A 21,651-nucleotide genomic window follows, 5' to 3' on the forward strand; every position below is an offset into this window, starting at 1 on the left:
TTTTTCTCAGTTAAGGCCGATAAGTATTTTTCGACGTATTTTTGTAAAAAAAAAAAAAAAAAATCGCAATAAGCGACTGGTTTGTGCCTACAAAGTTATAGCGCCTACAAAATAGGGGACAGAATTATGATTTTTTTTATTTTTTTTACTAGTAATGGCGGCGATCTGCGATTTTTATTGGGACTGCGATATTGCGACTGACGTATCGGACACTTTTGACACAAATTTGGGACCATTCACATTTATACAGCGATCAGTGCTATAAAAATGCACTAATTACTGTATAAATGTGACTGGCGGTGAAGGGGTTAACACTAGGGGGTGAGGAAGGGGTTAAATGTGTATCCTAGGTGTGTTCTAACTGTGTGGGGGGAGAGGGGTGACTGGGGGAGGTGACCGATGCGGTGTCCCTATGTACAAGGGACACACATTGTTCTCCTCTCCTCTGACAGCACGTGGAGCTCTGTGTTTACACACAGAGCTCCACGTCCCTGCTGTGTTCCCGACGATCGCGTGTACCCGGCGGACATCGTGGCGGCCAGGTACACGCTTAGACTTCTCAGCGATGCGCCGGGACAGTGTTTACCCGCTGCGCGCCCCCCAGAGGCGCGCGCGGGTAATGCACTTTAAATGACGTCCAAAGACGTCCAGTTGGCACCTGAGAGCCGCGCTGTTGATGTCTTTTGTCAAAAGCGCGGGTCTCAAGTGGTTAAAGGTAAGTTTAATACTAAAATCAGTGAGTATGTATGTGTGTGTGTGTGTGTGTGTGTGTGTATATATATATATATATATATATATATATATATATATATATATATATATATATATATATATATATATATATATATAATTAGGGCTGTTACTGATCAACATTTTTGTGTTTGATTAATCGTTTTTTTTTTTTTTATTTTTTTTTTCGATTAATCGACTAATTTCGATTAATTATAACGCACATACAGATCCAACTACTTTTAGCTGATCTCCTTGCAGGCTGATTCCCAGTGCAGCTACCAACCACTGGAAAAATGGATAGCAGGATACAAAAAACACACAAAGGCAGCGCTCGATGGGAATAGCATTAAAACTTTTATAGTCTTCAAGTAGGTAACAAAATAAATATTGCACTGGAGATAAAATCGATGTAGCTACATAAACTGTAAAAATGGTGCGAGTAATACCAAACGGTAACAAAAGCAGTCATAAAAACATGTAGCTAAGTATGATACTGGTATAAAAATGTGTACAACGATGCCACTGCTGAATCCAGATGAGGAGAAGTGAACATCAGTCCGTTGGCATGTAGATGTCCTGTGAAGGGAACTATCACAACTCCCAGTGGATGGCTGTAGAATCCCAGGTTAATAGAGGGAAGTGATAGGGGGAAGTGTAACAGCCCTTGCGTGTGGCAGATAGTAAGGTCCCGCCGGCATGCAGATATAAAGGCACAGCAAAGGAGCCCTTCAGATGGACACGGCAAGTCGTGACGTCACCGGATCTCCGACAGAACTCCCTGAAGCCGGCGGAGAGGTGAGTACAAATCAAAATAATTTTGATCGATCACAAAAATTAAAGATTAATCGATGAATTAATAGTTAATTTCCACAGCCCTAATATATATATATATATATATATATATATATATATCCCACATAAATCGGCCAACATATATTACAACAGTAATGTTTTCAGTTTCTTTGTTATTTTGAGAAAGTCGAATTATAGATCCATTCCATATCGCAGGATCACACTTCAAAAGTAGCCTTTACTGGGAAAATGCATAGGTTGCTAGTAGTAGACTGTCCTTTGCACCTGAACCTGTATAGGATAAGCTTATTTTTCGTTGAGGCTGAGACCTACTGTGATCGTTTTTCTTAAAATGTCAATAACAAACAGACACAATGTACAGTTTGAGCTATGATGGCAAATGAGGTACGTATGGTATGGCTGAAGTGCAGCAGGTTAACATTTTTTATTGGTTTATGCTTTCAGGAATAAGTGAGGAAGAGGGTGATCAGGGTATTGAGCATCTTGTGGAAAGCAAAGACGACCAAGCTTACGAAAGACTTGTGGAAACCATTACTCACAAAGATACCCTAGCTGGAGATGTTTTTGAAACTGGCTATGAATGTCATGGTGGACTACTTGTATCATATAGCAGCAGCCTGGAATATGACGATGACTATACTAAACATGAATGTCTAGCTAAAGAGGAATTTGAAACGGAAGAGTCTGCAACTTACAAAGCTGTCATAGAAAGTAAAGAGCCAATAGATGATACCTTACAAGATCCAACACCTGAACATGTCCACAAAAGTGAAGACACTGAAAAAAGCAAAGTTTTTGTCTTGCCAAATGAAAAGGACACCTTGGAACGTGAAAAACATTCAGCTTGCGCATGTGTTGAAAACCAAGTGCTTGAAATTAATGAGGATGCAACTATGCAAATTCTAGCTACTGGAGTCCTTGCTGAAAGTGAGAATGAAGATGCAACCAATGTGGACACTGTGGAGGCTGTAGTGGGTGAAGTTGAGAAAAGTGAAGAGGCTTCTGTGGACAGTGTGGATGCTTTAGAGTTCAGTGACACTGGTGTATGTGAGGCGGTTGAGGCCATTACTTACATGAACGAAGAAGACTTTTTAGCTGTTGGTGAACATCAAGAGTTTGAAGCTATCACATTTGTGGACCATGTAGAGCCCATAGCTATTAGTGAACATGTTGAGGAATTCACTTATGTTGACAGTACAGATGCTTTAGCAATTGGTGAACGTGAAGTTATCACTTTTATGGACAGTGTGGAGTCTATAACTGTTGGTGACATTGGTGAATGTCAGGAGGTTGAGGCTATGACTCACGTGGACAGTGTAGAGGCAATGTTTGTTGGCATTGATATGAATTACGACTTTGACGCTATCACTTATGTGGATATGATGGAGGCTGTAGCTGTAAGTGAGGACATAGTAGAGCCTGTAGTTCTTCAATATGAAGAGGTTGAGGACATAGTAGAGCCTGTAGAAATTGGTGACTATGCTGAGGTTAAGGACATGGTAGAACCTTTAGTTATTGGTGACGATGCTGAGGTTAAGGACATAGTAGAACCTTTAGTTATTGGTGACGATGCTGAGGTTAAGGACATGGTAGAACCTTTAGTTATTGGTGACGATGCTGAGGTTAAGGACATGGTAGAACCTTTAGTTATTGGTGACGATGCTGAGGTTAAGGACATAGTAGAACCTTTAGTTATTGGTGACGATGCTGAGATTAAGGACATAGTAGAACCTTTAGTTATTGGTGACTACGAAGAGGTTGAGAACAGAGTAGAGCCTATAGTTATTGGGGAATATGAAGAGGTTGATGACATAGTAGAGCCTGTAGTTATTGTTGACTATGAGGAGCTTGAGGACAGAGTAGAGCCTGTAATTACTGGTGAATGTGAAGAGGTTGAGGTTGCCACTTTTGTGGACAGTGTAGAGGCTGTAACTACTGGTGACATTACGGAATGTGAGAAGGTTGAAGCTGTCGCTTATGATGGCAGTGTAAAGGCTGTTGGTGACATTTGTGAACATGTAGGAGTTAAAGATATCATTTATGTGGACATGGTTGAGGCTGTAGCTGTAAGAAGCACTAATGAAAGTGAAGAGGTGGAGGCTGTGTCTCACATGAACTGTGTAGAGCATGCAGCTGTTGGTGACATTGAATGTATAGAGGTAGAGGCTGATCATTTTTCAGACATTGATGAAATTAAAGAAAATGAGACTATCAATTACATGGACAGTGCAGAGCCTGAAGCTGGTAACACTGATGACAATGAAGAGGTTAAGAATTTTACTTATGTGACCAGTGAAGTAGCAGTGGTTGTTCCTGACACTGGTGAACCTCAATCGTCTAAAGCTTTCACTTCTGTGGACAATGCTGTAGCAGTTCCTGACATTGGTGAAAGTAAAAACTCTGGGGGTGATATTATCAATACAGCTGTGGAATCTCTGGTTGTATCTAGCCAAGTTACTGTAGAATCTGAAAGAGCTCTAGTGGGAGATGACCAGTTACAAAGAGATGATGATGCTACTGGGGAAAGTATTGTAAAAAGTGAAGAAACTGTTGAGGATGAAGAGACTGTAGTGAGCTCAGGCATAGTAGAGGAGGTTTTCAAAACGGAAGACTTCATAGGAATTACAAAGCTTGTGAGAAGTGAAGACTGTAGGCCTAGTGAGGACACAATGGAATGTGAAGACACTTTGGGTTCTCGAGATGTCACAGAGACTTTGGAAGCCAAACAATTTGGGAACCAAGTTTGGGAACGTGTAATTGATGTATCGAATGAAGACCTGAGAGAGAGTACTATTCCTGAGATTACCAGAGGTGTGTCATTACAGCACAGGGGTCGGCAGTTTCAAGAACAAGGTATTTGAAATGCTTATCTTTTGATGCATATTTTTGTCCCCATGTAAAAACTTAAAATTAAGCTCTTCCTTCCTTCCTTTTTAATTTTTTTTTTTTTAGGAGTTTTTACACTTTAGTGCCGGTTCACAATTTGTTAATAACGAATGCGATGCGTTGGAACACAAACTAGATTCGCATGTCATCCAAAAAGTAATAATTTTCAAAGATGGTGGTTCGCATCAATGCGTTGCAATTCCTCGCCGAATGTGATGCAATGAAAAAAAGGGTCTTGTGCGAGTTTAAAGCGTTGCGAATTTAGTCTCCATAGAGATCAATGTAAATCGTTCTGGAATCGCATTTGATGGTTCACATGTGTGCGAATTCCACCACACTATTCTCCACAAAAAACAGGAAGTGAACACCCTTTTTTTTTTTTTCTTTTTTTTTTACATTTTGATTCCATTGGCTAGAACATTAATCGCAGCTATGTCCTACTTTTGAAATTTGCATTCAAATCGCAATAAAAACATGGTAAATTCACACCTCAGAATGGACTGAAAAAAAGGAACAAATTCACAGCGCAGCAGTGTGAACTGGCACTTACTGATAGTTTTATTCAATTGAATGTAAATATTTTGATAACTAGGGTATACAATGCACTAAGAGCCGGTTCACACACAGGCGGCACGACTTTGGGGGCGACTCGACAAGGCGATCTCAAGGCGACTTGAGAGGCAACTTGCAAAATGACTTCAGTATTGAAGTCAATGCAAGTCGCCCCCAAAGTCGTACAGGAACCTTTTTCTAAGTTGGAGTGACTTGCGTCGCTCCTATTAGAACGGTTCCATTGACTACTGTGGACTGCGACTTGTCAGGCGGCTGAGTCGCCTGACAGGTCGCCCCTGTGTGAACCGGCTCTTACTGCAGGATTTGGAAGTATTGCAATGTTTTTCCCTTGTTCCCTTGATGTTTACCAAAAGGAGCATCTTGCTATTATAATGTGTCCTAAATGGACCTGGTAGGTAGTTTTTGACCATATTGAGAGCTCTTCATCATTCTGTGCACTGTTTGCATGCTTTGCCTTACAGGAATCCATATAGTACAAAGTCCTTCTGTTGCTTATTTTGGTATTTTCTGTTTTCTTGTGCATAAATAACCCTTTCTTCAGACTGTCCTGGAGAAGTGGAAGGATGCTGTGTTGGCGAGGATTCAGAATATGCTTCTTCACACACTTTAGAACATCAAGGTAGGTGCTGGACTGAATAATTGGACTGTTATGCCGCGTACACACGATCGGAAAATCCGACAACCGTGGATTTTTTTCCGACGGAATGTTGGCTTAAACTTGTCTTGCATACACACAGTCACACCAAATTCCGACCGTCAAGAACGCTGTGACATACAACACTACAACGAGCCGAGAAAAATTAAGTTCAATGATTCCGAGCATGCGTCTAATTGATTCAGAACATGCATGGTTTTTGGTCCGTCGGAATTGCATACAGACGATCGGAATTTCCTCCAAGAACTTTTCTTGTCGGAAAATTTGAGAACCAGCGCTCAAATGTTTCTTGCCGGAAATTCCGACAGAAGAAGGTTCATGGAGCCTACACACGATCGGAATTTTCGACCAAAAGCTCACATTAAACTTTTCTTGTCGGAGTTTCCGATCGTGTGCGCACGGCATTAGTGTTAAGCTGGCCAAGCAGGGACCTGCCGAGTTTCGATGTGTGGGCAGGTTCCTTGTTACACAAGTTGATTTATCGATTAGCCTGTTTGGTTTTTGGCAAATGATCAGTGCTGACAGCTATAGCTGGCAACGCTGAACATTATATTTTGACAGTGGGGAAGTATCCCTGCCATCAGAATACATAAGCTCAGCAGGAAGGATTCCCCCTTGCTGCTATATCCAGTTGTCGACCGATTTGTTTGTGTCCCTACAGTTCATCGAAACAACGTTTCATTCCTCCATAAAGTGATGAAATCATAAAGGGGTTCTCTTGTGTATAAGCATGCCTTTTGGTATGTCATAGAGTAATGCAAAGAAAGTGTGATTGCTGTGTTTATTGCTTATTGTACGAAGATATTCTAAAATGGCCTGGACAGATTTGCTGTTACCCATAGAAAAGATGATAAATAAATGGATCACCATGATGTAGTTAGTATCACACATATCTGCAATCTTGTAATCAGTCCATCAGCCTAGTTAAATGAAGAAAAATTGTTATTCTGCTGTTTGGTAACATCATGGACCAGAAACAAGAGACTGGCCTTGGGGGTTTAGAATTTGTGTTGTTGTTTGAGATCAGCGTATCGAACATAAAGGCTACAAGACCATCTCCAAGCAGCTTTATATTTCTGAAAATATGGAGACGTTTAAAGTGAAGCTAAACTTTTTGGTTTAAAAAAAAGAAAAATTATATATATATATTTCTATTTAAATATTTGTTTTTAAAATGGTTCTAAAGGCAGAAGGTTAACAAGGAGGGAGCAGGGGGTAAGGCTGAGTCCAGCCCTGTGTGCCAAACTCAGTAAAACCTTGGAGTGCCATACCCAGACCCCCACGTCATGGGGACAGTTGTAATGTTGCTTTGGGAACTGAATCCTACATGTGGACTCACTTTGTGCAACATGTGTAGTTAGCTGCATTAGCCCACCCCTTTTAAACCCAGACCCTGATCACCCCTTTGGGGTATGCCCATCATGGCGGACAAAGCCCGAAATGTGCTGGGAATAATGTGTTCTATTTACACTGTAAACTTTTCAAACATGGTGCTAAAACTTTGTGTCAGATGGATAAACATCACATTACAGGTCACACACTTTACAGCTACTTTGCCTAGGGCCTTTATAAGGTATTCAGGTGCTTCCTCCCACCCTTTCTCCATGAGGACTTTGCTAGAGGATTGTCTGCACAGGATGATCTGCACTAGAGGTCGACCGATATGGGTTTTTCTCTGGCCGATGCCGATATTTAGAAATCGCGGCGGCCGATAGCCGATTTATGATGCCGATTTTTTTGGGCCGATATGTTAAGCCGATTTTTCAGGCGCTTTTGGGCTAAACAGTAAAGTTAGCCCATATTTTTATTTTTTCGTCCAAAAGTTTTCATTACCTGTTTTTGTGTATTACATTTTATATATATATATTTTACACAACAACAGGTAATGAAAACTTTTGGATGAAAAAAAAAATATGGGCTAACTTTACTGTTTATTTATTTTTTTGTTAAAGTATATTTTTTTCCCCAAAAAATGTGTTTGAAAGACCGCTGCGCAAATACCGTGTAACATTAAATATTGCAGTAATCGCTATTTTATTTCCTAGGGTCTCTGCTAAAAAAAATATATATAATGTTTGGGGGTTCCAAGTAATTTTCTAGCAGAAAATACAGGATTTTTACTTGTAAGCATCAAGTGTCAAAAAAGATTTAGCCTTTAAATGGTTAAACTGAGATGGAAGGGGGCTGGGGGAGGGGGACAAGTAAAATGGCCTTATGAGGTCTGAAGTAGAGGTGCCCAATGTATAGAAACTGGTATCATGGAAATAAGTTAAGAAGTAAGATAAATGATTGTTTATTATGTTGTCTAATATGTATGGGTAGCGGATGATATGAAGATGGCCTAATAATGGATAAAGCTATGTAACAGGTTGGGAGGGTAGGGGAGAAAGAGGGACGGGTCTATGAAAGCCTCTTTTTTTGTTTAATGTATTTTTTTATTTTTTTTCCCTGTTTGTTTTGGATATAAGACACTCCAGGGATATGGTATATATTCCTGCTTAGGGCACTAAGACACTAAATCATATACAGAAATTATAAACACTATGATAGATATTAGATCACATAATAATAAGTACCGTTAACACAACATATACTAAAACACACATATTATTTTATTGCACATCACAGAACACAAACATCTACAGGGTGGATTAACTAAAACTTTTTTCCCGCATGACCACTTAACAAGTGGTACATGGTGGAAATTGTGTAACAGTGGTGGAATTTGGGGTGTATAGGGAGGGTATCCCCGGGGGACACAGATCACAATACACAAATTCTTTTTTTTTTTTTTTACCCTTGTTTTTCTTTTTTCTTCTTTTTTTTTTTTTCTCCCCGTTAGCACATTTCACTTTTTTGGGGGGGATCTGGGGCTTTCTAATGACCGGTCTACATTTTTTATTTTTTTTGTTTTTTCTTTTGTTTTTTCCCTCCTTTCCCTTTCCAGCAAGGGGGCTAGAAGAAGAGTCAAAGGGTAAATGTAAAGGCTAAAGTGTATATGATTATGTGTACGATAATATACGATAAATTATGATCTAAAAGTTTATGATTAAGGGAATATATGTTTTATCTATTGAATGGGACTTTCTTTTCTTTTTTTTATGGCACGGTATTTCGGCAAGTCTGGATGACTATAAAGGGGCTATGGAGAGGCCCGTAGCTCCAAGCTTTTTTTTTTTTTTTTTCGTGTGGAATTTTTCTTAAATTTCCGATTTTGGATAACTGTTTTTTTTATTTTTTTTTATTCTTGTATATTATTCTTTTTTGTGTTTGTTGTCTCTCTTAAAAGGGAATTTCCATGTCCTGAGATTCTTTTCTCTTTTTTCTTCCTTATATATCTATTTTTCTTTTCTGAGATTGAATCTCTATAAGATAAAGGACATAGATATAACATAGGAGCCACCCAGGGTACACGCCCCTACACATAGGACGACGCTCAAATACCGTTAATACGGTGAGTGTTTAGTAGCAAGATAGCTAATATTAGTAAGGGGGGACCCCCCACTTGAATACGGGGGAGACTACCCCCCCCTTTAATTTTTTTCCCTTTTTTTTCTCTTTTTTTTTTTTTTTTTTTTTTTTTTTTTTTTTTTTCTTTTTTTTTTTTTTTTCTCTCTCCCCCCCTCTCCCCCACCCCCCCCCGCTCTCTTTCCGTGGTTGGCCCACGTTTACCACATAAGTATAATAAAACATAGGTGTGGAAATAGGAAAATAGGATGGACGCATTAAACGTATTATCATTGAATGCGAGGGGACTAAATACACCCGAAAAAAGGAGGATACTCATGGAGGATTTACAAAAATTAGGAGTAGATGTGGCATATATACAAGAAACACATTTTAGAGAAGATAAAACCCCTATTTTAAAGACAAGAACATACCCAATAGTATATCACGCGACAAACCAGGAGGCTAAGTCAAAGGGGGTGTCTATCCTCATAGCAGGGAGAATTAATTGGACGTACGAAGATGTTATGAGAGATCCGAAAGGAAGATATATATTCGTGAAAGGCAGGATAGGAGGAGTGGGGGTAACACTTGCCACTGTATATGCACCAAATGAAAAACAGGAAATCTTTCTAGGTAAAATGATCACGCGCCTGCAAGATTTTACAGAAGGACACCTGATCTTGGGAGGGGATTTGAATATCCCGCTAGACCCTAAAGAGGATACATCGGCCGGAAAGTCGTATATCTCGTATGGGGCGAGGAATCGCATCACCCAAATTCTGCATAAAAACCAGTTGATTGACATATGGAGGCTGATACATAATAAAGAAAGGGACTATACGTTTTATTCTGTCCCACATAAAACATACTCTCGCATAGACCTTTTCTTTATTCCACATGCCCAACTGCACTCAGTAAGATCAGCCAAAATAGGATCTATTACATGGTCCGATCACGCACCGATTTTCTTGGAATACGAGTTACAAGACCTAAGACAAATTAGACCAAACCAATGGAGACTAAATGAAAGTCTCCTACAAGATAAAGAGGTCTTAGAAGATATAACTAAAGAGCTGGAGTTCTACTTTAGCACTAATGATACCCCAGAGTGCGACCCAGGAATTGTCTGGGAAGCACACAAGGCGGTCATCAGAGGTGTGTTAATTAAACACGGATCCAGAATAAAGAGGAAAAGAACTGAAAAACTAAAAAGGTTACTGGAAGAACTAGTCAAGATAGAAGGTAGACATAAGCAAACTAGATCAGCAATAGTAGAGGAAGAGATGGTGGGGAAGAGAGCGGAAATTACGGACCTTCTGTACTATAAAGCAAAAGCAGCAATACAGAGATGTAAAAAGTTTGCATATGAATCAGGCGACAAGTGCGGGAAAAGACTCGCTAGATTGTTAAGAGAACAGAAAATGAGCAATTATATCCCACAGATTAAGCCACCAAAGAAACCAAAGGTTACGAAGCCAAATGATATAGCAAAAGAGTTTCAAAAATATTACTGCTCTCTTTACAATATACAGAGTAAATTCCCGACCCAAGACCAAATTGATCAATACCTCACGGAATCAGATATCCCAAGACTATCAGAATTAGACAAAGAGAGATTAGATGCCCCCATAGTAGAAGAAGAATTAAAAGTGGCAGTAAGCTCAATAAAAATGGGGAAAGCCCCGGGACCCGATGGGTACACGGGTCAATACTATAAAACTCTGTTCCCCTCGTTATCAAAATACATGATTAAATTATTTAATGCATTGGGGACAGCGGCAAATTTAACTAAACAAACCTTATTGGCCTATATATCGGTGATACCCAAAGAAGGGAAAGATTTGAGCTTATGTGGAAGTTACCGGCCGATCTCCTTACTAAATCTAGATGTTAAGATTTTCGCTAAAGTTTTGGCAAACAGGATACAACAATACATCCCAGATCTGATACACTTGGACCAGGTGGGATTTGTCCCCACGCGGGAGGCACGTGATAATACTATTAAAGCCATCAACTTAGTACAGATAGCAAATACAACCCAGACGCAATGCGTGTTCTTGAATACGGACGCGGAGAAGGCCTTTGACAGGGTGAATTGGAGTTTTATGAGGGCAGTCTTACAACATGGTGGATTTGGAAATAAAATAATAAAATGGATATTCTCCATGTACTCAGGATTAACGGCTCAGGTACGGGCTAATGGAATATTGTCAGACCCACTACAGATTTCGAACGGGACTAGACAGGGCTGCCCTCTGTCCCCACTCCTCTTCGCCCTGTCATTAGAGCCTTTTCTGAGTAAGGTACGCAAAAACCGGGATGTCTCAGGAATACAAATAGGGAAGAACCACTGCAAAATTACAGCATATGCAGATGACATGTTGTTTACCCTCACTAACCCGCTGACTTCAATCCCGAACTTGATGAGGGAATTTGACAAATACGGATCTCTATCGAACTTGAGTATCAATTTTAATAAATCAGAAGCAATGGGAGTTAATGTCCCACAAACATCTATAACACACCTAAAACAAACATTTAAGTTCAAGTGGACAGATAGAGCACTGACATATCTTGGTATACAATTACCAGGGAAAGTGGATAAGATCTTTGACTTAAACTTCCCACCATTACTGCAAAAGGTGAAGTCGTTACTTGACAAATGGAACCAGGGGTTCCATACTTGGTTGGGTCGATGCAACATCATTAAGATGAATATACTCCCGAAAATCCTCTATTTACTACAAACACTACCAATACATATCCCAGTGCAATATCTCAAACAATGTCAAAGAGTTATCTTTGAATTTGTGTGGGCACATAAAAATCCAAGGATACAAAGAAAACAACTAATGTATACTAAGCAACAGGGAGGACTTGGAGTCCCAGATATAAGGAAATACTACTACGCTGTACACCTAAATAGATTAGTAGATTGGAATAGACACTCAAATACAAAGTTATGGGTACAAATTGAACAGTCACAATCTAAAATACCATTAGAAAGAGCATCATGGTGGTTTGCCGCAGCTCCTAAAGAAATAAATAAGAACCCGATATGGGGAAATACAGTGAAGATATGTGCAGCAGCATTTTCTATGATTGGTATTGATCCAAGGACTTCCCCATTATACCCAGTGATAGGCAACCCCCTGTTTCCGATGGGATACCAAGAGGGTGCTTTCCGACATTTAAGAGATCAAGAATGCACACAGGTAGTTAATTATATTCGAATGGGAAAATGGGTTACAATAGCTGACTTGATGGAACAAGGGAAAGAATTCCGTTTAAAGTTTTGGAATGCACTTCAGATGGTTCACTTCCTGAACACACTACCAAATCCAGAGGTTTTTGAGAGGCCACTTAAGAGATTTGAGAAAATGTGCAGTGAGAAGGGAATATTGACACACACCCTATCAATGAGCTATGAAATACTAGCGCAATCAGGGAGCAGTCCTCCGAAGTGTGTCCAGGACTGGGAACAGGAATTAAAAAAGACATTTAATATGGAACAACGACAACGACTATATAAACGAACACATGAAACATCAATCTGTGCGAGAACCCAAGAGACAAACTACAAGATCTTTGCAAGGTGGTATAGGACACCAGAAAAATTAAACAAAATCTTTCCAGAAATGACAGAGAAATGCTGGAGGTGTCAGGCAAGCAAAGGGACGATGCTCCATATATTTTGGGATTGTCCCCTGCTAAAATTCTATTGGTCAGAGATTAAAAGGATACTCCAGCTATGCTCAAAATATGAGATACCAGAAAATCCAGAATTTTATCTCTTACACATGAATCCAATCCCCGAGAAAGCATATAAGGAAACAAGTATATGTCATCTATTAGATGCAGCCAAAGCATGTATTACAAAGAAATGGAAGTCACCGGCCCCACCAACTATAGAGATGTGGATAAATAAAGTGAAGGAAATTAGTAAGCTAGAAGAACTAGTACTGACAGCACGACATCAACAGGAAAGATATCTAGGAACATGGAACTCCTGGAAATCCTTCCTGGACTCCAGGGTAGAGTCTATGGAGGTGGCTGCGGGTGAGGGGGGGGGGGGGAGGGAGGGTACGGGGAGGGATTAGCCTTTTTTTTTTCTTTTTTCTTTTTTTTTTTTTTTTTTTTTTGTTTTTATTTTTTCTTTTTTTTTTTTTTTTTCTGTTTGTTATAATCTTATTTTTATTTTTTATTTTTCCTACATACCGCGATGGGTGGCATTGTTGTCTCCCCCGGACAACCAGGAGGAGGGACGAAAGCAAGGTTGTGACTAAGGTTAAAGGGGGATGCTCCATAGTATAGTGCGTGATATATTATCTTATACTGAAATGCCCAGTTGTATCATTTGTTTATGTATTATTTGTTTATGTATTATAATTCTTAAATAAAAAAAGAGCTTGAATCCAAAAAAAAAAAAAAAAAAAAAAAAAAAAAAAAAAAAAATAAAATAAACTGAGATTTCTCCTACACGGAGTTCAGTTCATTGATAAGTAGCAACATTGTATATCTTTTCTAAAACTTGGCAGGCTGCCCAGGAGAGAGAGAAGTCTTCTACGGGAAGCTTCAGGCAACTTGCATTGACTTCTATTACAGAAGCTTTTTGCAAGTCGCGGTGCTGAAGTTCAAATCGGCTTTTTTAAAGCACAAATCGGCCGATGCCGATTAATTTAAAAACGCCAAATATCGGCCGATATATCGGCCTCTAATCTGCACCCATGTGTGTTTCTTCTTGAACATGCTTACCCTATCTCCACTCCCTACTCTGTGGGTACTCTCACCTGTAGCAATGGTAGAACCAGGTGTGTGTTTTTTTTTTTTTTTTGTGGTTATATTCGCTCTGTTGTTGCCCACCACCCCTCAGTTTATTGTGTAAGGATTTCCCAAGGTGAATGAATCTAAATCTAAATCCTGTGCTGTATAATTGAAATTATATGAATTTAAACTTGCCTTTATATCTTATCTTTTTTATCTTGTACAGTACAGACACCTCCCCTCCGTCCTCTTTTTCCTACGGCTAGGTTCACTAAGCGTTTTGCGGTGTGCTGAAATGCACTACAGTTCATTTGAGAGGATTTCCTATGGATCCCGTTCATATCTGTGTGTTTTCAGCTGCTGTTTTTTTTTTTTTTGAAAAGGGTCAGGAACTTTTGTTACCTGCAGCAGTTTGCATTTTTGCTTCCATAGACTTCAAAAGAACAAGTGTTGCGTTCTTAATGCGTTTCCAATGCGTTTTGACAATGTTGCATGACAAAAACCTCCTAACAGACTTCCCATGCTGCACAGAAAAACAGGAAATTCATTCCTACACAGCCAAGATGGTTAGGACATAAGTTCTAATCCAGCTTGTGAGGTCCGGGACTTATCTTTACAGTCCTGCAGACCCAGCCTATAGGGACCATTCCACACAGCAACAGCAGGAAATTGCGCAAGAATTGTATTCTGAATGGCAGTCATTTTCCAGGAAACAAAAAGGAGCTAAAAGTACCGTAGGTAATATGGCTGTATATATAAAACACAAATGATTGGTGATGGGCTAAAATAAGGCGCTCACAGCCCCGCACAAATCAAACGAGCGCTTTAGGAACCCATATATGAAAGTGGAAAATAGAGGGCGCTAGGCCCATACAAATAATGTGTATAGTGCCGTGAACCAATCAGCTAAGATTGGCAATTAATTAACAATCCCTAGTGAGTAGATATATAACAAATAGAATCAAAATAAAGTCCCATATATTGCAGACAGCGCTGCACATTGAGAAAAAAAACACAGCGTGAAATTCCAATGTGATCAATGCAAATACATAAAAAAAGTCCCAAGCAATAAAGAAAATTTTGCAATCCACTTCGTTCGTTGTGATTTTCTTATAAGGAGAGAAAGTGCCACCACCGCTCTTAATAACTTCAATTCCACCCAAGGTGCTTGATATATAAATTGCTCTTACCAGAGCTAGTTGACCATTTTAATGAAAAGATGGTCACACCAGCTTATGCAGGATTGTGCCTGCGCACATGAGGATATGGACAACCGATAGACAGATCCAGGAGCTCCACATGGGATATTTATGCAAGAGAAGAAAGCCAGGAAGACCAAAAAGCGTAATAACGTTTATTTAAAAATGTTTAAAAAACATAAAAACAGCCAAATGGCCTCTTACTTTGGGGGGTGCCCACCCGGCACTGAGGCTACGGACTTGTTACCGCCAATCTGCGGTTTCAAATTTGGGATTCGAAGGGGGGTGGAAGCCGCTATCTCACCGCCAATGGATCCTTGCCGACACTCCACAGCGCAGGGGGGACGTCACGTGACCAGGACTGCCTCCGACGTATGTTTCGTTATGCTAACGTCATCAGGGGGCATACCTGGTCACTAAAGCATCATGGTATTTGTAGTATGTACGGGCCGGTAATTGGTTGAATTGAAAATCAAATGTAAGTTCAGCCTTGGTGCCGCGATAACACTCACAAATATACAGCAAACATATAAACAGGTCCTATATCTTGTAATCTCTAAACAAAGGTATATTTTACATATAAGACTGTAAAGATAATAATAGAAAACCCCGCAATTAGAAATTAAAAAAGCAACAAGAGGATAGCATGGTTTTACAAAGAAACGCTACTCTCGCATCCCTCCGGACGTGCAAGGTCACTAAAATATAACTCAGATACGATATAAAGCAACTCTCAGCACATTAATTCAATACATCATTGCCTATGATAGCACCAAAGATGTAAAATAATGTTTAACCACTTCGTTACTGGCCCATAGTCAAATGACGTCCTGTTTTTAAAGATGGATATCTCAGTAACGGCAGCAGCTGCTGCCACAACTGAGGTATCCATCTTTAGTGCCGACGGTCCTGTACACGATAACGGCGGTCTCCGCGGCGAATTCGCCGCGAGATCGCCGTTATCGGTGGCGGGAGAGGGGCCCCCCCCTCCCGCCGCTGTCCCGCGCCCTCCGCCGCTTACCGGAGCCGTCGGTAGCGGCGGAGGGGATCGCGACCATCCGGCAGCTGAGCGGGGACGAGACTGAAGGAAAAATCTCCTTCGCCCGTCCCCCATAGCTCTGCTGGGCGGAAGTGACGTCAAAACGTCAGTCCCGCCCAGCCTCTTAAAGAGATTTTTTTTTTTGTCATTTGAAAAAATGACATTTCCAAATTTCTTTTTTTTTTTTTTGCATTTAAGCCCAAATATGAGATCTGAGGTCTTTTTGACCCCAGATCTCATATTTAAGAGGACCTGTCATGCTTTTTTCTATTACAAGGGATGTTTACATTCCTTGTAATAGGAATAAAAGTGATAATTTTTTTATTTTTTTTTATTTCAGTGTTAAAAATTGTAAAATAATTAAAAATAAATGCGAAAAGCAAAAAAAATTTTTTTTAAAGCGCCCCGTCCCGACGAGCTCGCGCGTAGAAGCGAACGTATACGCGAGTAGCGCCGACATATGAAAACGGTATTCAAACCACACAAGTGAGGTATCGTCGCGATCGTTAGAGCGAGAGCAATAATTCTAGCCCTAGGCCTACTCTGTAACTCAAAAAATGCAGCCTGTAGAATTTTTTAAACGTTGCCTATCAAGATTTTTAAGGGTAAAAGTTTGACGCCATGCCACGAGCGGGCGCAATTTTTAAGAGTGACATGTTGGGTATCATTTTACTCGGCGTAACATTATCTTTCACAATATATAAAAAAATTGGGCCAAATTTATTGTTGTGTTATTTTTTAATTTAAAAAAGTGAATTTTTTCCAAAAAAAGTGCGCTTGTAAGACCGCTGCGCAAATACGGTGTGACAAAAAGTATTGCAATGACTGCCATTTTATTCTCTAGGGTGTTAGAAAAAAAAATATATATAATGTTTGGGGGTTTTAAGTAATATTCTAGCAAAAAAAACTGTTTTAGTCTCGTAAACACTGAATCTGAAAAACAGTCTCGGTAACGAAGTGGTTAACCAGACCATAAATATGGACATTATCGATAATATAGGAAAGGGGAAAAACCCAAAAACGGGGGTTTCCCTAACTCCCTCTAGAGGTGCATTTTTCGTCCAAAATCCAAAACATGGATACAAATAAAGCCATATATAAATAAAAATAAATTCAAGCTAAAAATGTGATTCAATGTGGTACTAATTCATGATAAATGTACAAGTTATACAAATTTTTTTTTTTTTTAAATTATGACATTATAAAATAATGAAAAAGAATGTATAATATAGTATAGAAAATAGTGAAAAAAAATGTATTGTTCTAAAAACTCCCGGAACAAATTTGGCAGAAAAATTGGGTTAATCGTCAGTCAAAAAACAGTTGAGATCAAGTTCAACGTTTAATCCTGATGGTTGCATGGTACGTAGTTTATGTACCCATTTCATTTCATTTTGTGAAACACTCCGCAGCGTGTGTGTGCCTCGCCAATTTCTATCGATTTTGTCTATACCATAAAAAGTGCAGAGACTAGGGTCACTTTCATGGTGGCTGGCAAAATGTTTTGACACGCTGTGGTTAGGAAAACTCTTTTTAATATTCGTTAAATGTTCGTTGATACGGATGTTCGTTGTCTCCAGCACTGTAACCGTCCTCACTCACTTTAACGAGTGAGGACAGTTACAGTGCTGGAGACGAGTGTGTCTGCCCCCGCAGCCTGACACAGGAGAGAGCGGTAGGAGATCCTTGTCTAAACCATCCAACACTGAAGCAACTGTGGTACACTTATGATCTCAAATGCTGATTTTTAATTGTTTAAATGTGAGTTGACATCCGGATGGATTTTTATGTATAAGTGTGATTAAAGCATTTGAAACGGGATTACACTATGTATACTTCCCTTCTTTCTCTTCCGTTCATAGACGGACACAGCCTTCATTGACATTCGGGTTATGCTTCTTCCTACCAGGAGAGTTTAGGCAGAATTTAACAGCACTTAAAGTGTTAAAACCTTTCCTTCGTGCCGCTCCTCCCAGGGGGCGTGGCTCCCCCAGGCATAACCCACACCCTGCTCTAGGAGCCTCAGTCTTTTTCTGCCTAACGACAGGAGAGGAGTCAGGAGCTTCTGGAGTCCCTGTACTCTGGAGTTTTTTTCTTGCGATTTTTCTCGCTTTTATTATTTTGTTCCTGCATTTTTGAATCCTGTGACTTCTATCAACAGCCGACTGGGTGACAGGCTGGGTCTTGACTCTTGTAGTCCCCCCATGTTCGGCCATCGAGCGTGTGCCGGCCCTCAGCTCAGCTTTGGGACGTCCACGACAGGCCCCGTTGCTCCAGGGGTGGCCGGGGAATTTCGGTTCTAGGGCACACATATGACCGGTGTCTATGGCTTTGTCACATTGTGTCTGGCCGACAGCCATGCCGTTTACGGACGTTGGTTCTGTCTGGGATACCTCCAGCCGGGTAGTCGCAGGACGGGTAAGTAGTGGCCCCTTACTCAGGTAAGTGGTCTGGCTGGTGTTTTCCCTGGGGAGGTCGACTGAGGGTCCGCCCTGCTTTCCTCTCTCCCCTTCCTCTCCCTCCTTCCCCTGACTGGGTAGTGGCTGTGAACGGGGGCCTCCAGGGTTTTCTTTGTTACCACCGGGGCCCGTGTGTTGTTGGGGGACTGTGTTGTTATTCTGGGGGGTGCTGCTGTGTGCTGCTGTGTTCTATGAGGTGTTTTTTTTTTACCTCAGACGGCGGCCATCTTGGAAATCTCCTTGGTAACGCTGTGATTCTTCCATGAGGTGACAGACACAGCACAGCCTCTGGTCTCCTGTAACAGTTTTAGTGCTGTGAAACACTGTGAATCTTCCTTGAGGTGACAGAAACATCACAGCCAGCACATCAGAGCACACCTCAGGTTTTCAGCTCTCTCTGCAGCTGGGTGGGGTGGTGAATACCAGGGGCCCCCATGCTCTGCAATAGCAGCAAGGAGGTGACCAGTGTTTTTTTTTGTTTGTTTTTTGTCCTGCCTTGCAGGGTGGGTGACTCAGCGCTGACACTATGGAACCTGAGCCAGGTCTCCCTCTCAAGCTATGCCTGAGTTAACCCTTAACGCCCCTTCCCCTGCCACATCTGTTATGTTGGCTGTCCTGGGTTTCTTGCCAGGTTTGAAGCAGCTAGGGCCCGGAGGGGGGGTAAAAAGCGCCCCCTCCTTGAGCCTGCTTCTGGGGATGTCTCTGACACAGAATCGCTGTTTTTTTCTGGTTCTGTTATGTCAGAGGCTGCGGGTTTAACCCTTATGGATAGTGAGGATGACTCTGCTGCAGTCAGTTGCTGGCAAGAATTTGTTGGAGCTCTTGTTTCTGTGCGTGAGACTCTAAAAATTGAGGATGTGGCGGAGACACCTCCGTGTCAGTACCAGCAGACTACCACGCACCGCTGAAGTGTTTCCTTGTGTTCCTTATTTGGTCAATATGCTATACAAGGAATGGGATGCACCGCATAAAGTTTGTCAAAAAACTTTGCAACCCGTTACCCCCATGAGGGGGGCTTTAAAAAAAAAAAAAAAAAAGTAGGGCTCTCCTCCGCCAGTGGACCCCCCTGTGTCCTGACTGCGCAAGGCCACCACGTTGCCTGTGGAAGGGGCTCCTGCATTTCAGGATCCCGCTGATAGGAGAATGGAGGCCGTGGCCCGCTCCCTATTCACGGGGGTGGGTTCGGCGGTGAGGACGGCTCTGGCCGGGGCCCTGGTCAGGCCCCGACTAAAAGGGCAAAGCTCCTGCTGCAGGAGCTGGAAGAAGGGGCTTCCGAATCCTCTAAGGACCTGGCTGAACAATTGGTTCAGGGTCAGAATTTTCTCTGCGAGGCGGCCATGGATACGATCTGGGGCTTCCGTCTATGCAGTGGTTCTGCGCCGCCTTGTGTGGCTGAAGAGCTGGTCTGCGGACTAGTCCTCTAAGGTGGCCTTGGTGATGGCCGTTAAGGGTGAACAGTCCTTTTGGGACTTCCCTGAATGGCATCATTGAGGATGCCACGGGTGGTAAGCGAATGCTGTTCCCATGGTCTGGGAAGGGCTAGGGACCTCGCCCTGTGCAAGGACCCTCCTTGCCTACCTCTGAGCGTTTTTTCGCCCGCTCTGTGCGGTGGGGGTAGGTCTACATGGTGCTTGAATCCCCGCTGTGGGGTAGCAGCGCACCTGATAACGCATGCCTAACAAGTCTGCGGACATACCTGCTTCCGCCTGAAGGTCTGCTCCCGCCCGTGTCTCGGGTGGGAGACTGGCTTCGCATTGCGAAGTGTTTTCCTTGGGGTACAAGATTGAGTTTCTCTCGTCTGCCAAACAGGTATTTTCCCTTCGGCCTCTTGCCTCCTCCAGTTCGCCGGTTGGCTCTGTCAGGGGCTGTCCAGGATCTTCTGGTCAGGGGAGTGATTGTGCCAGTTCCCTCGTTGGAACGGTCTTGGGGTTTTTACTCCATTCTGTTTGTGTCCCCACGGAGGATGGGGCCCGGTCAATCCTGGGCCTCAAGTCCCTTGTTTGTTTTGTCAAGGTGCAAACTTTTAGGTGGTGTCGATTCGCTTGGTAATAGCGGCACTCCATCAGGGGGATTTTCTGGCATCCTTGGATGTCATGAACGTGTACCTGCATATCCTCAAACCACCGGAGATTCTGTGCTTTGCGGTCGGGGGGGGACCATTTTCAATTGGTGTCCTTCCCATTCGGCGGGTTTTCGCCAAGGTGCTCGTCCCGATACTGGCCCGGCTGTGACAGCGGGGGTTTGTTATCATGGGATGTCTGGACGACATTCTCCTACGAGCTTCTTCGAGCTCTGCATTGGTGGAGCCGTGTCTATCACGTGTCAGGCTCTCCGAGTGTTTGGCTGGTTTCTGGATTGTCCTGAAATCAGGGTTGATTCCGTCTCAGGGACTGGAATACCTGGGACTAGTCCTGGATTCCGCCGGGGCGGGAGTGTTTTTCTCCTAACGGAAAAACTTCAGACTCTGCTATCTGCTGTGCAGCAGTTGCCGACCCAGAAGCGGTCATGTCTGCGATTCTGCAGGAAGGTTCTGGGTCAGTTGATAGCCTCTTTCGAAGGCGGTTCCGTATGCCCAATTCCACGCCAGGGTACTACGGAGGGAACTGCTGTCACGATGGGTCTAGCTTCCATCTTCTCTGGATTACCAGATTCAATTGAGTCATCTGATCATGTCTCCCCTGGTGTGGTGGCTGGCGTTTCCGGTGCTTCGGGCCGGAAAGTCATTTTTCTGCAGGCCACTGGACAGTGGTCACGACGGATGCCAGCCTCTCCGTTTGGGGAGGGGCGCTTGGGGCACCGTCAGCCCAGAGGCACTGGACTCAGGTGGAGTCCTGCCTACTGATCAACGTTCTGGAGCTCCGAGCAATCAAGCTTTGCCTTGCCAGGTGGTCCCTGGATCTACAGGGCCGACCGCTCAGGATCCTGTCCGATACCACCACGGCCGTGGCGTAGGTTGATCATCAGGGAGGCACACGGAGTTCTGTTGCAGCGACGGGGGTCGCGCACATCCTTTCGGTGGGCCGAAGGGTCCGTTCCGGCTCTAACGGCCGGGTACATTCCGTGAATACGGAATTGGCTAGC

At 42.3% G+C, this 21,651-nt stretch overlaps 1 protein-coding gene across 8 annotated transcripts in view; it reads left to right on the forward strand.

Moving 5' to 3' along the window:
- TDRD6 (tudor domain containing 6) overlaps positions 1–21,651 on the forward strand; it is a 115,135-nt gene that overhangs the window by 43,948 nt on the left and 49,536 nt on the right. For 7 of the 8 annotated variants that reach the window (XM_040348451.1, XM_040348454.1, XM_040348455.1 and 4 more), the window contains exons 4-5: positions 1,990–4,398; positions 5,546–5,623. In XM_040348451.1, coding sequence (XP_040204385.1) covers positions 1,990–4,398; positions 5,546–5,623 — 2,487 coding nt within the window. The remainder of the gene's footprint in view (positions 1–1,989; positions 4,399–5,545; positions 5,624–21,651) is intronic. The other variant, XM_040348450.1, reaches the window with a different exon arrangement.

Source organism: Rana temporaria, chromosome 4, assembly GCF_905171775.1.
Source record: "Rana temporaria chromosome 4, aRanTem1.1, whole genome shotgun sequence".
Lineage (NCBI taxonomy): Eukaryota > Metazoa > Chordata > Amphibia > Anura > Ranidae > Rana > Rana temporaria.